Source organism: Homarus americanus, unplaced genomic scaffold, assembly GCF_018991925.1.
Source record: "Homarus americanus isolate GMGI-L3 unplaced genomic scaffold, GMGI_Hamer_2.0 scaffold24277, whole genome shotgun sequence".
Lineage (NCBI taxonomy): Eukaryota > Metazoa > Arthropoda > Malacostraca > Decapoda > Nephropidae > Homarus > Homarus americanus.
In genome coordinates, this window is record NW_024750697.1 from 507197 (window position 1) to 523144 (window position 15948).

General features: G+C 42.3%; 1 protein-coding gene across 14 annotated transcripts in view; it reads right to left on the reverse strand.

Annotated features, from left to right (window-relative positions):
- LOC121854140 (sodium channel protein para-like) overlaps positions 1-15948 on the reverse strand; it is a 168912-nt gene that overhangs the window by 20365 nt on the left and 132599 nt on the right. For all 14 annotated transcript variants that reach the window (XM_042348544.1, XM_042348543.1, XM_042348542.1 and 11 more), the window contains 4 exons: positions 7472-7620; positions 7001-7300; positions 4619-4741; positions 374-496 (listed from right to left, as the gene is read on the reverse strand). In XM_042348544.1, the coding sequence (XP_042204478.1) occupies positions 374-496; positions 4619-4741; positions 7001-7300; positions 7472-7620 (695 nt within the window). The remainder of the gene's footprint in view (positions 1-373; positions 497-4618; positions 4742-7000; positions 7301-7471; positions 7621-15948) is intronic.

The following is a 15948-nucleotide window of genomic DNA, read 5'->3' on the forward strand; positions in this document are numbered from 1 at the left end:
CATCTGCGGGTGTGACAGCAATCTCTAACACACACAAACACACCAGCATCAATCCCTCCAGGTGGTCTTTCGTCAAGAGACTGAGATATTTTGTTTTTATGTTCATCAGTTTAAACACACTCCTTTTATCCTAAGGCCAGCCATGATGATAGTCGTCGATTATCATTGGCTCCAATAGCAATATAAAAGTATGTATGTTACAGTGTATTGACTTTATGAAACACAGATACAGCGAATTTGGTTTTGGTTACGGAATGAGAGAGTTTTCTTTTTACCATAATTATGTAACAGTAACGGGCATGATGTGTGGTAGAAGGTATTGTCCCAGTGGAAAAAAATTGTGGTGAGTGTGATGTAGAGTAATGATACTAACTTTGTGGTATTTGCCGTTGAAGAGTTGCACACCCATGATGGCAAAAATCAGCCAGAAGATTAAACAGACAAGAAGCACGTTGACGATGGATGGGATGGCTCCAACCAGGGCGTTCACCACCACCTGTAATAGAGGGAGTCACTATACCTGTACCAGGGAAGTCCAGCCAAAATGGTGTTACATACACATACCTGTTCCCCAAGAAAACAATTTGTCATTAACGGTATGGACATATAAACAGCGATAGTACTTAGTGAGTGAGGGCTAGAAGACTGTACCTCGTGAAGTTATGGAGGATTAATAAGATGAAAATCCACAAGGAAAATTAGGTTGAAGATGTGGTTTACTTTCATAAATTAAAGAGTTTAAGGTACATTGTGAAGGAGGAGCGTTCACGTACTGTACTGTACTTCTGCGCCTCAACATCCATTATATGCCATTTATCACATTAATATTGTTTATACTATATCCAGTAAATTTCTTATTACACCAGTGTTTACAGTATGTCGCTCAAAACATTAAAGATGGAAGAAGAAGTATGACATTTGTTTCCAGTTCCGAGAAATTCTATACAGTACATTCAGTAATATATAAACCAAGTCGATTATTCTCACTAGCTTATGTGTAAGTGGTATTCTAATGGTCAAACTTCGACCCATCATTGATAAAGCTGTGTTTATATACGTTTGGAGAGGTCAGGTTAGTTGCGGTTAAGCTTAGTTAATTTAGTTAGACTACGTTGGCTTAATTCAACCTTAGTTAAGTTGTTGATGTGTTTACTTTCATAGTTTGTCTACTTGTTACAGCACATATAAAAGACAATGAGAAAATCATTTACTAATTCATATTACGTTGTGTGCTATATATCGCTTATGTTGAGCAGTGGGTAAAGACCATAACATTTGAGTTATTCGGTCACCAGCAGCATTCTAGCTGTTCTTGGAAGATTAACTTACTGAAAAAACTGGGTCGACAGTAATGCATACATTTCTATACTTTTGACAGACGTTAGTGCATACATTTTATACTTTTTGACAAGCGTTTATATCTGTACTTTTCCAAGAATGCAGATTGGTTGAATGTCATAATCACTAATGAAAAGAACCAACACTCTAAAACACTGCTATTGGTGTAATATTATCTAATGACAACAACAAAACAGGAATAGAAACACCTTATGAGTATCTGGACGTATATTGACAATGTGTACCGGGTGTTCTGTTACTGGGACACACCTCACCACCACCACTCCTTTCTGCCTAATCGTTAATACACGTTAAAGTTACATATGATTTATGACTTTATAATGGCAGAAGATTCATTGTTTTTCAGAAGATATAACAAAGTTCGCCACTGACAGAGGACTTAACAAGGCTGGCTGGCGACACGGGAACATTGCACTAGGATACTGTCTCGGCGCAGAATGGAAAGACACCAACATGGGACAATATAAGTTAACGAACCATAGTAAAATAAGGGAATCTAAAAGTATTTGACTGTAGAAAAATAAAAAAATGCCGGGAATCCCTAAAGATATGTTATTAATAGGTAGATGACTAATATTTAAAAGCGATTAATTTTTTTTAGAAGATGGAAAAATTGAATTAAAAAGATAGATTTTTCAACTGTATTTTTAATGTCAGTATTGCGATTAACACAGAAAGTAACAATAAAATTAACACTATAATGAAAAAGATGCAACATACCTCCTGGAACGAATATAAACTTAAGCAGCAGAGTGTTATGTCAAGATTATCAGACATATTAGGCAGAAAATAAACCTAATCCACAGATCTTATTTTATCAGATGGATGGACGAATAGGTTAAATCGGATTAAGGAGCAAAAATGACAAGCAATTGCCCCTGGAAATAATTATGAAAGTAAAAATGAATGGAAGAAGCAGTATAAGGGATCAGGAGATAAACCATGGAAGAATTATACCAGGAATTATAGGAAACAGGATATAAACCGTGAAAGAATTATATCACGAATTATGGCGCATCAACGAAAAAAAAGAAACAGTATAACAATATTAATAAAAAGAAAATGGCTGGAATGAAATGATAAGAAAAATTAAATATACCGGAAGAAAATGCAACAGGATGAGTGAAAATGAACGAATATAAAACGAAAAAACTAAACAAAATTTAAACACCAGTTAAAGGTAAATAATAGTTGTAATAAACTAAAAAATTAAAAGACGAAATAGAAATAAATTGGTAATATGAAATAAACATTAATTTAACAATGTGTTAGAGTCCAGAATATTAACTAAATAGAGAACATTATGAGCCATGGTGAGATATGGAGAAAGAACATCCATAAAAACATTTCAAAATAAGATGAAACAAAAAAAACTTCACTTTAAACTGATCATGTTAATAAAGAGAGAAATATAATTAATGAAACTATGAACTGCAAACTTTGTAAATTATACTTTGATAGAACAAGCCTATCACACTAAGTTTTCAGTTTCCACAATATATAATTTGACAAAATGTCCCAAAGTCTGAAATCCTAACCATTAGGAGGAGAGTTGAAACTACGGAAGACCCATAACATAGAGATAAGAACCACGTACTGTATTGCCACTCGTAGACTTCCTTGTCTAAACAATAACTTCATCTTGGATACCGATATCTCATAATACATAATTTAATTAGCAACCACAAGTCCAGTAAGAGATCTTTTAGTTCATCCTAATAGACTGAAGCATAACTTAATATATAGAATGCCATTTCTAAAGTCTAAAATACTCACCTCTAACTTGAGATTAATCTATGGGACTGGTTATGAAAGCACCTTGATGCATGTGTCCTCCGTCTTAATGTTACGGGCCTTGGGAAGTCTCTGCTCTGAGCCTCTAGTCAATCAAAAGTTTTTACAAAAAGTGATTCTATGACCATTATAAAACAAGTAGAATATCTGCAATTAAATATAAACTCTGGAACAACAATAAAGCCATGCCAGTGCGAGGCTACACTATTTACTTGTTACTTGTTAGTGAATAGTTGGCACAAGACAAAGAGACTGATGTAAAAGTAAATATCCAGGTATCAACGTAAGGCCAATAAATTAGAAGGAAAACAGGGAAAGCATACGACAAGTGCAGGCAGTTGATACATGCAGTAAATTGTTGAAAGTAGTAAAGGCGCTACTGGTGCTTCAACTTAGATGAACTTAAGGAAACTCCAGTGCTTTTCTCTCTGGGATTATTGTTCACTTTTTTGTGCAATAAAGAGAAATTGACATCGGGCGATTTTGCTAACTTCAGTGCCAGACTTTTTTTCTTCATTTTTTCATCATCCTTATAAAGATTTCTTGACCAACTAGTTACTGTATATGTCATATCTGTGAAAGAGTCCAGGAACTAAAATAAAAGTGAGTGATAGTATTGTTCTGTGTGGCGTTTAGGTGCAGTCGTCTAGACATTTAGATGTGAAAGATGGGATGGTGAGGTTACCAACCACTAAAAATATATATTAGCAAACAGTAAAAAGATTGTTACGCGTATAATCTCTGTTAACTTAACTATTGTATACAATTTGTCAGGGTTCATCAAGTTTGTAATAACACCTGCGAGTGAACTTTTGTCTAGCGTGGTAAGGGCAGTGTGCCTCAGCTAATGCTGTACAGTATGTGTTAGTGCCAGTTGAAGGACTTCAACCAGTATTTGTGCTTCAGTTTATTAATCAATGAAAATTCGTCTCACACAATCAGTTCAAGTGTATTTGAAACTTTATTCTTCTTTTGTGGTTTTGTGTCACAGCATTTATAAAAATGAATCAATGGAAAAATTTTACTCATGCGATATTTGAATTGAGACCCATGCAATTACATGCCCAGTTCGCATGCGTCGGGACTGTTTGACCCAAGATTTATGGTTATTTTCGCCTTCTAATGGCCGCTAATCCGTTTGCATGGCACTGAAAGAGTCTGATAAAGGCAAATTGATTTTATACCCAGTCCAGTCCAGCCAGTCCCGCAGTCTCCCGGTTACCAAGCCCCGTGGGAGAAGTGGGCAGGCATAGGGTGGATAAGTTAACGCGAGTATGACAAGTGGTGAGGGCGGCGGCAAGATTCCAGCAGCACCTCTAAGAGGCTCCGCCACCTCAATCTGGGAAGTATTGGGGTGGGTGCTGGGTTGCTGGAGTAGGTAGCCTACATGGTCATGTGGCAGGTGGGGGTCATGCGCGGTGCAGCACCTGCTGGGACATGGCTGCTGCGGGAGGGCACCACTTACCCTCATGCCTTGCATACGGGACAGGGCCCTCAGGGGTCGCAGAGCGCGCAGCGTTCTCATCGTTTTGAAAGCCTGAATTTTGCCTGCTCCAGCCAGGGTTGCCACAAGGTTAATCAAGGACACCTGGAAATCAGAGCCCACAAGAGTTACACACAGGAAATAGAGAGACAGGAAGAGATTTGCGCTCACTACAGTAGAAGTATGAACACATACGGCACGCACGCCACCGGCCAACATCGTACACTACAGGGGAAGATATTAGTTAGACACATTACCGCCACAACCACCGGCTATTTTACCATGCCCTTAACATTCGGAGGTGGTGGAGAAATGAAATAAACCTGAGATGATGGGGTCTTGAAGAGGAAACATTGAGAAGATGGGCGTTGGTGATAAAAACTATGGTGGTTAGAAGAAAGACGTCAATAAGGTGTTTGGGATCACCGCAAAGAAGATAACGAGGGAACAAAATGGATAAGTGGGGACTTTTGGCCCTGAAAGCTGAACTGGTAGAGACCGAGGTTGAAGAAATCAATCGAGGGAGTTAGAAAGGACAACTGGAGTTAGCGAATATTCAGGGGTACTCCTATGGCTGTTGAGGATCTACCCGATATACAGTTGTGGATGTTAGGAGATAGCTGTGTGAGTTGGGGAGGACAATATTGAGCGTAGAGAGTTAGAAGAGAAATGTGTAGGGGAGACTGGGGTTCGGGAGGACAATTAGGATGATAAAGGACTGAGAAAACAACGAAGAATGGTGATAATTAGGGAAGTCAAGTATGGGTGGCAAGGAAAGCTTCGAGTCGTGAAGAGGGAGTCATCTATGGCTACTGAGGAATGAGAAAGATATGCTTGAATAACAGAGGAATGATGAATATAAAGAAAAGAAGAAGAAACAAAGGGCAAAGATTGCACAATTTCACAAACTATTCCAGCCGGGGAGAGAGAGGGGTTGTCCTAGAATTCTTTAAAACAGTAACCAAAAGGAGCGAGGACGAGGAGGGAATGAAACAGTCAAGATGAGTCATTTAGAAAATGGCAAGGGTCACCAGACAACGGGGTTGTGGCGGTGGCAGACACAGCTCAACGAACACTGATGGTTGACAAAACAGCAGCGTTGCCCATGCGTCCAGTCATCACCCACTATGGCGGTGTTATGGGTTATAGGTGGTGTCGACTAGCATGGGCAGCAGCGAAACTACCCACGGAGACCACCACAACCAGGGCCCAGCGCAACACGGCTCACTACTTACTCTCATACCCTCCCAACGCGACACTGCACGCAGAGGCCGCAGCGCGCGCAACGTTCTCATCGATCTGAACGCTGGTATGTCGTCAGCTCCGGCCCAAATAGCAGCCAAGTTTATCAGTGACACCTACAAGACCAAGTGTGTTACAAGAAGTGTGATGCCTCTTCAACATATACCTAAACATGCTGCCCGCACACTCTCGTATATACTAACTTACACATTTACACATTACAAATCTGTTTCTCATATGTATATTATGGTGTCGTCAATAGTTTTTCATTATGTGTGTATTTGTTTTTACACACACACACACACACACACACACACACACACACACACTCTTCATGAGTGGACTTCAAGAACACACAAAGGTTATGCTTAAAGGGGCTTGAGCAGCAGTGAACAGTACCAGACTTACTGTACAGTTCACTTAAGGACTCCAGCACTGGAGCTCAACCATTTAGAGTCTAACACTTACCTTCAGAGCAAAATTATATTGCAATAGATAGATAAAATGTAGCATTAATAATTATTAAAGCTGATCAGTGTTTTTTTTTTTTATAATAACCCAGTTGGCTTGGTGAACAACGTAACTCCATACTGTAGGTGTGCTAAACAGTACAGTTGGCGAGCATGACATCTATTGCTACATAAAGGTGGTTCAGCTTAAGGAATTCTGCTTCCAGGACAATTATCTTAAAAATAATTAAGAATAAAGAATTAAAGAGAATACTGTAACAAATCCGCGCTGTTATATACGAGAATAATTATGAGGTTTATCCTAGGTGAAGGTAACACACTGTGAAGAGTTGCCGAGCGCCACCTCACTGCCCCCACTACCTCTCTGCAATCCCATAACATTAAATGACATGAATAGTTTCTGAGTTACTTTACAGTACGAAAAAAAAACTATTATGGTGTTTAAAGAAACACGGACATATGCAGTAATACAACAGTGCTTTACTTAGAGTGGCCTGTTAAAACACACACACACACACACACACACACACACACACACACACACACACACACACAGCACTGTAAACATTCTTTTGTAAATATACACATACACAAATGTATCGATACATATACACAATTACGCACACAAGTAAAATCAAGTGAACCAACTTACCATCACAATCAGAAAGTCGAGCCAACACCAGGCGTTGGTAAAGTATTTGGCGAAGCCGAGTGCTACCCACTTAATCAACATCTCAATGAAGAAGATAACAGTAAAGATCCTGTCCATATAGTAGAGTACGTCTTGGAGAACTGGCCGACCCTTCAGGTAGACGTCTTCAAGGGCCAGGGCCAGAGATGACAGAAGGATCATGGTGATGACGGCTGTCTCAAAATATTTGTTCTCAATCAGTTGGTAAGTCTTCAGCCGTAAATGGCCCCAGCCTTGCCAAAATGGAGAGGAGGGGTCACCCTGTACAGTGATTTATAACTGTTAATACAAGCAAGGCAACATGTGGCTCATATACTCGGACAATGAATGTAGATAGGCGTTTGACTTAAGAATTAAAAGAAACATATAAAGAGGACTGACATGAAGGAGTTTTGGCATACGTGATGTGCACAGAAATAAAGAAACACTAACCGCACACATAGGACACTTGACATAACAGGCTTCTTTGAAACAGTCTGAGGGATAATCTAAGATTACATCACTTCCGGTGTCCATCATGGGACCAGGGTCTCGCTCCACGTCTTCCATCATATCCTCGTCTCCACTGGAACCATCGTAAACTGCAAAAAAAAAATGTGTGTCTTGACTTGGTGTCGGCTGGAGTGATTGGATAATGTATGTGATGGTCTATGGGGGATGTGGGTTAAACAAGACCTGAAGATGGCGGCAGAAGAGGTGAAAGTGGCCTTAGAAGGATTCCCGTGGCTGTGTGGTGGCTGGAGTCACTCAACAACGTTATCCACCGTGGCAAAACCGGATAAGGAAGCTATTAGACAGACATACTGGATGGGCAAGGATGTTGCAGGAAGAAGCTGAAGTGTTGCAGCAAGAGCAGCAGCAGCAACAACAAGGTCAACCCAGGAGGTGCATCAGGGCAAAAGAACTCAAATAGGAGGCTCTTAAATCATCAGCTCATATACTGTATGTTGTTGACTTGTGACTCTAATTCAAGATTACTCATGGCTGTTAATTGTTCTATAAGAAACAAATAGAGAATTTAATAATTTGTAGTCTCCTTTAGTCACCCCTAACCTATATGTAGCTGTCATTTTTTTTTAATCTTTATCTCCAAGTCGCACTTTAATACCATTACATTTTAATTGATAATAAAACTATAATTCAAAAAACAAAATCTTATTGATCGCATTATTATAATTAACGAAAAGCCTCGCTAACAAAACGATTATATTTAAGGTCAAATAATTCCCTTACGTGACTATGATAACGTTTTCGAAGGTGGTAAAGTTAATCTTTTCAAAAGGGCCAAAAATAGTTTATACCGTCCAATTAATTACGTTTCCTTCTTTTCTATAACTATTTCAAAGTCCTGTTCTCAGGCACCGAACACTCTAACGTTCCTCTCTATTTGTTTTGGTGGGAGGATGTGTGTGATGTGTACATTACGCAAACCATTTTCACTTAATGTACTATTTTGAAGTACATCTGTCATCATAACTCAGGTACTGGCTTACACTATACCAAGCTATTTGTTCATTGTATCACCGGCGGAAACATTCTTAACACAACACCTTCCGGAGCGATATAATGTTTCAGGAGTACAGCTTCGACTATAGTTCAACAAGAGCAGAAAATATATTAAGAAGCTCTTAGTCCATGAATGCTGTGATTTGGTTGATGAATATCTGGTAGTGAGATTATTTCTAGGTCAATCACAAACCTAGAAGATGGTGAAACTAACGAGTTATTTTCACGAGGACAGTTGCCAGTAGAAGAGCGTTTAGTATTCATTACGCATTGGGTATCAAAGGGAGAAACAGGTATTCATAAATGTTCATGGATAAATCAATAGATGGAGGAACACCTTACTCTTCATATTCGTCTCAGACAACTCGTTTTATGCCATGACGACCAGTCACGTGGGTTCGAGTTATCACAATACATATTCTGATGACTTATACAACATAGTGAAGCGCGTACTCGTGTGATTCATGGATCATTATTTATTCAATTGATTTTGTCTGGGGATAAATTATATACTGTATATATATATATATATATATATATATATATATATATATATATATATATATATATATATATATATATATATATATATTATGCCTCAACCTATGATGACTGGTGACTGCAGTAGGGCGTGCCGAGTGTGGGCATCGGGCGGATACCCACCACAGGCAGCCCGTTATTAACACAGCTGCCTACACTCATACTGTTCTGGACATACACAATCCACGCCCTGCGTCTAAGTGTAACTGGCGTGTGTCATGCAAGAAGAAAAAATAGCTTTAGCAGTAAATTACTAAATCATGTTAGGATAAATTGGCAACTTAAATTTAGAGCAGCTTTTAAACCTACAATACTGTACGATGGTGTTAGAGTGAGTACGTATTTAGTTTGTTTTAGTAACTGGACAGACTGGATTATGAAAATAAATAATGCAGTATGAAACACTAAGAAGCATATTACAGCCCTCTTCTTCTCTGTTTAAAAGGAAAAGGGCTTCTGTAACCACTGCCTCACTACTGGTGACTGTGAGGAGCAGGGGGGACTGGTCTCACTACTGGTGACTGTGGTGACTGTGAGGAGCAGGGGGGACTGGTCTCACTACTGGTGACTGTCAGGAGCAGGGGGGACTGGTCTCACTACTGGTGACTGTGAGGAGCAGGGGACTGGCCTCACTACTGGTGACTGTGAGCAGGGGGACTGGTCTCACTACTGGTGACTGTGAGGAGCAGGGACTGGTCTCACTACTGGTGACTGTCAGGAGCAGGGGACTGGGTGACTGAGGAGCAGGGGACTGGTCTCACTACTGGTGACTGTGACAGGGGGTGGTGACTCAGCACTACTGGTGACTGTGAGAGGGGGGACTGGTCTCACTACTGGTGACTGTGAGGAGCAGGGGACTGGTCTCACTACTGGTGACTCAGGGACTGGTCTCACTACTGGTGACTGTGAGGAGCTGGGGTGACTGGTGGTCTCACTACTGGTGACTGTCAGTGGTCTCACTACTGGTGACTGTCAGGACTGACCAGGGGTGACTGGTCTCACTACTGGTGACTGTCAGGAGCAGGGGACTGGTCTCACTACTGGTGACTGTGAGGAGCAGGGGACTGGTCTCACTACTGGTGACTGTGAGGAGCAGGGGGACTGGTCTCACTACTGGTGACTGTCAGGAGCAGGGGACTGGTCTCACTACTGGTGACTGTGAGGCAGGGGACTGGTCTCACTACTGGTGACTGTGAGGAGCAGGGGGACTGGTCTCACTACTGGTGACTGTGAGGAGCAGGGGGACTGGTCTCACTACTGGTGACTGTGAGGAGCAGGGGACTGGTCTCACTACTGGTGACTGGTCTCACTACTGGTGACTGTGAGGAGGGGGGACTGGTCTCACTACTGACTGTGAGGAGCAGGGGACTGGTCTCACACTGGTGACTGTGAGGAGCAGGGGGACTGGTCTTACTACTGGTGACTGTGAGGAGCAGGGGGACTGGTCTCACTACTGGTGACTGGGCAGGGGACTGGTCTCACTACTGGTGACTGTCAGGAGCAGGGGGACTGTCTCACTACTGGTGACTGTGAGGAGCAGGGGACTGGTCTCACTACTGGTGACTGTGAGGAGCAGGGACTGGTCTCACTACTGGTGACTGTGAGGAGCAGGGGGACTGGTCTCACTACTGGTGACTGTGAGGAGCAGGGGACTGGTCTCACTACTGGTGACTGTGAGGAGCAGGGGGACTGGTCTCACTACTGGTGACTGTGAGGCAGGGGGGACTGGTCTCACTACTGGTGACTGTCAGGAGCAGGGGACTGGTCTCACTACTGGTGACTGTGAGGAGCAGGGGGGACTGGTCTCACTACTGGTGACTACTGGTGACTGTCAGGAGCAGGGGGACTGGTCTCACTACTGGTGACTGTCAGGAGTAGGGGACTGGTCTCAATACTGGTGACTGTCAGGGCAGGGGACTGGGTGACTGTCAGGAGGGGGGACTGGTCTCACTACTGGTGACTGTCAGGAGGGGGACTGGTCTCACTACTCTGGTCTCAGGAGCTGGTCTCACTGGTGACAGCAGGGGGACTGGTCTCACTGGTGACTGTCAGGAGCAGGGGGGACTACTGGTGACTGTGGTGGTCTCACTACTGGTGACTGTCAGGAGCAGGGGGACTGGTCTCACTACTGGTGACTGTCAGTGGTCTCACTACTGGTGACTGTCAGGAGCAGGGGGCTGGTCTCACTACTGGTGACTGTGGGCAGGGGGGACTGTCTCACTACTGGTGACTGTGAGGAGGGGGGACTGGTCTCACTGGTGACTGTGAGGAGCAGGGGACTGGTCTCACTACTGGTGACTGCCAGGGGGGGCTGGTCTCACTACTGGTGACTGTCAGGAGCAGGGGGGACTGGTCTCACTACTGGTGACTGTGAGGAGCAGGGGGGACTGGTCTCACTACTGGTGACTGTGAGGAGCAGGGGGGACTGGTCTCACTACTGGTGACTGTCTGGGTGTAAGTGTAAGGGAAGGGGGACACTGCCATGACAACTGCCCAAAGTACTATTATGTGAAACTCTCCTTCACTCATCCTTTATAAACAACTGACTCTCTTCTATCAGGTTATCATTACAGTTTTTACAAAGAAAATTCAACTGGTGATCTTTCTTTTGTAATCCGTATATTAGTTTTCTCTCTTAGGTGTTTGAAGAGACTTTTGTTGTGACTACCAATATTTCCCAAGCATTCGACTTATTATGGCATATAACACGTTCTGAGCTTCCTTCCTGATTTTCTCTGTTTTTTGAATCAACTGTAACTTTCCAATTGTCCCGTCTCAGTTGTGGTACGTGCAGTTATCAGAACTTGTGTCCTTCAGGGTTAAGCCTTTTCTTCATTCTTTTCAAGTTAACAATTTCATAAACACGCTATTTCAGCTAATTAATAGAATAAAGATGTTTGGAATCACTCAAACTTTCAGTATATTCTATTGTCTTACAAACACCGATACTTCCTTACAAGTGTCACTACTATTACTGGCATTATTCTGACTTAGTTCGGAGGTCGGGCGGATACAGTACTCGCCTACTGTTCCAGGGGCCGGTAGTTTGATTCCTGGCCGCTCCTAGTTCACCCAGCTGTAAATGGGTACCCAAATTTACAACTTGGGGAAGTGAAGACGGTCGAGTACAGTACCGCCCATGCTGCCTCCGTGTGTACCGAAGGCTTAGTTTACAGTGTGCTGTATCCACACCGTCCCTAACAGGCAGTCATGCCTATGGGACCCACTTACAATGTATATGATGTTCTATGATATATCAAATTTTCTTGGGATGTACAGTATATATTTATCTAGGATGCAGCGGCGCTCAAAAAGATCAGTCATGTCAATATCGCTGTTGTGCTCTTTGTAAATTTGTGTTAAATTCTTCGCTCCCGTTTAATCTTGGAAACACAAAATTTAAAAATTACTCAAATATGCTTTCTCAAACTGGGGTTGATGTACAGGTAGTGCAACTTTTTTCCCCCCACCAAGCAGTTGCTTCATATTTACAGAGGTCACATAACTTTTAAACGGAGTACTGCTGAGGTGGTTCTTCTTCCTCCCACTTATTAGGCTGTGTGAAGCAGACCGCCGTCCACCTCAGAGAGACACCCGTGAGGAGGAGGAGGAGGGGGTAACATGCCAACGGTCAAGGTCACCCAACTGGTGACTGTGAGGAGCTAGGGTGAGGGAGGAAGGTATGGTGAGTGGTGAGCTCCCAGGTGAAGATATCAAGGGTAGGGGGCATGAATACTGACCACAAGACGGACGATATTGTGAAGTAGTTTACATCATATAAAGTCTAATGCAGTCAAGGACCACTTTGATCTTTAATGTTTTAATATTGGTTTTCTTGCACCACACTTATGTTCACACGGACCATCCTGTTGACACCCGCGACACTCTAGAGTAGTGATGGCCACCCTAGGCTAGTGGCCCTCCATCATCTCAGTGGGTCACATGGGTGTCCCTCCATCATCTCAGTGGGCCACAAGATTGAACTTTGACATGTGCACAAACCATGACCCCACGAATAACTATAAACACATTTAACAGAGGCCGAATGTTTAACAGAAAATGTTTATTAATAGAATTGTCATCAAAGTGAAATAATAAGCGTAAAAAAAACAAGTTATGGTAAAGTGCACCGCCTCCCATAATATGGTACAGTGCACCGCCTCCCATAATATGGTACAGTGCACCGCCTCCCATAATATGGTACAGTGCACCGCCTCCCATAATATGGTACAGTGCACCGCCTCCCATAATATGGTACAGTGCACCGCCTCCCATAATATGGTACAGTGCACCGCCTCCCATAATATGCGACATCTGGGGGGGGGGGGGGGTGCACAACACATCAAAGGTTAGCACAACCACCAGCAGTACAACACCTAGTTGATCATCAAGTGTTGCGACTTCAAAAAACATTTACAGTTAAATTAGTTAAAATTATCAGTGAATTATCAAAATATTAATATAATTTGATGTTAATATAACTCTCACAGTTACTGTCTTGACAATTGCCCTCAAAATTGGTGGAGTCAAATCAGCGCCGCTTTTTGTATGATTCTTTTATGTGTGTAGACAATGGTGAAGTATTGTCTGGTGAGCCGCAGGTTGCCCACCACTGCTCTACAGTGTAAATAAAAGCAAATGACACTAGTAATTTTCGAGTTATTTCCCCCTTTTCACTTATTGCTCGCAGGTATTTCATAAAAAAATTGGGATAAGATTGAAATGAAACTTTAATTATATTATTTAAGTAACGTTCTAATGTAAATATTAGAAATATCTTCATGGTGAATGACCAATACATCATAACTTTTAAAGAATCCAATGAGTGTACGGTTCAAATATGATGATAATTTAAAATCAATCATCACATCAGGATATAATGATGGGCGTTTTAATGTGTTAGAGCTCTTGCATCATCCAGAAGGAATACATCGTGAGATTCAGTGGTCAAGGTTTACTTAGAGCCGCAGGGCGAGATGTACCGAGATCTGCATCACCAGGAGACACGGAATATAATACTATAGAACGAGTGTCAGGTGTACCGAGTGAAGCATAGTGTGAAGTATAGTGTCAGGTGTACCGAGTGAAGCATAGTGTGAAGTATAGTGTCAGGTGTACCGAGTGAAGCATAGTGTTGAGTATAGTGTCAGGTGTACCGAATGAAGCATAGTGTGAAGTATAGTGTCAGGTGTACCGAGTGAAGCATAGTGTGAAGTATAGTGTCAGGTGTACCGAGTGAAGCATAGTGGGTTGAGGTGTACCAAGAGCCATGGCAGAATGAGTTGAGCCAAGAGCCATGAAGTGAGTAGAGTGAAAGGAATGAAATATACTGACAGAGATGGAGTCAAATGTACTGAGGTGTACTGAGAACTATCAGGCGAGGTGTACGAGAGTCAGAAGACGAGATGTACAATACTGACAGCCACGAGGCGAGTACTACTGAGCGCTATGAGATTAATGAGAACCATATGCGCACTGAGAGGCATAAAATGAGATATTCTGATGAGCTGTGGATGAGGTGAACTACCGGGTAAGATGTAGTGAGAACCATTGGCAAGGTACACTAGGAGTCGTAAGGCGAGTTGAACAGAGCGCAACAACATGTTTGTATTCCGAACTGCGATACAGTACGTGTAGCCTACTGTTCTAAGAGCCAGGTAAGAGTGATGCAACAGCCATGGGACGATGTTCACTGAGAACTGCAGGACATGTTTCCGAACTCTATGGATTATTAGTGTTGAAAGTCACGGACGAGTTTAGTTAGAACCTCGAGGCAAAGTGTAAATAAAGCCTTGGAATGAGTTTCAGTGAGAGTCACAGAGTACTGAGAGCCAGAGAGAGGGTTATAATGGCAGTCATGGTAATTTGAGAGCCATATGTGAAGTGCAATGTTAGCCACGAAGAAGTGTTGCTGAGAATATAATAAGAGTCGTTGGTATAGAGAGTCATCGTAGGAGTCACACTGAATCACATTGAGTCACAATGAGTGTTACAGGAAGGATGGAGTTGTATCAAAAGACATGGGAAAAGGTATTGTGTTGAGGGTCATAGCTGGGAAGGGAAGGGGATACCTGAGTCAGCAGGGTTGGTACTAAGACACACAAGAAACTAGTTTAGAGTCACGGACGAATAGCCATACAGAAACACAGAGAATAATACTGAGAGAGATAGAGAAAGTAAGGAAGGAGAGGTAGAGAGAGTAATGAAGGAAAGGTAGAGGCAGGTGAGGAATGGTGCCGAGACGTTTGGGAGGAGAAAATGAAATATTATGACAGTCATAGGGATTGACTTCGAGGGATGCTGAAAATAACAATATGGTGGTACAGAGAAACACAGGGGTGGTGATGAGAAACATAAGATTGATATCAAAAGAAACGAAGAGTGGTATTGAGAAAAACGACTTACTACTGAGAAACATGGGAAAGTCGTACTTAAAAGAAACGGGGAATGGGAGTGAGAAACATAGTAGAGGTAAAACTAAGAACCAATAGCTGAGGTATAATGACAAAATGTACTGAGAGACATTTACTGAGAGACACATGGGTAGGGATTGACAGACACATATTTAGAGTCGCAAGTGGTGGGAGGGGAGGATGAGGTACAACCGGTTAGGAAAACGTCCTTTATAACAAAGGATAGAAATGTAAATATAAAAATTCTTCTGTTTGGGGGAAGAATGAACCAACTAGGCAAGCGGGTAAGAACGTCATACCGAGATCCATGCATTGTAAGAAAAGGGGATCTATGAGTCACGGGTACATGGTGCAGTTGCCAGCAAAAGTCCTCCCACAGCCCTGTGTATGAGGACTTTTGATGGCAACTGTACATGGTAATAAGGACCATGGGTTTATATAAAGTGACAC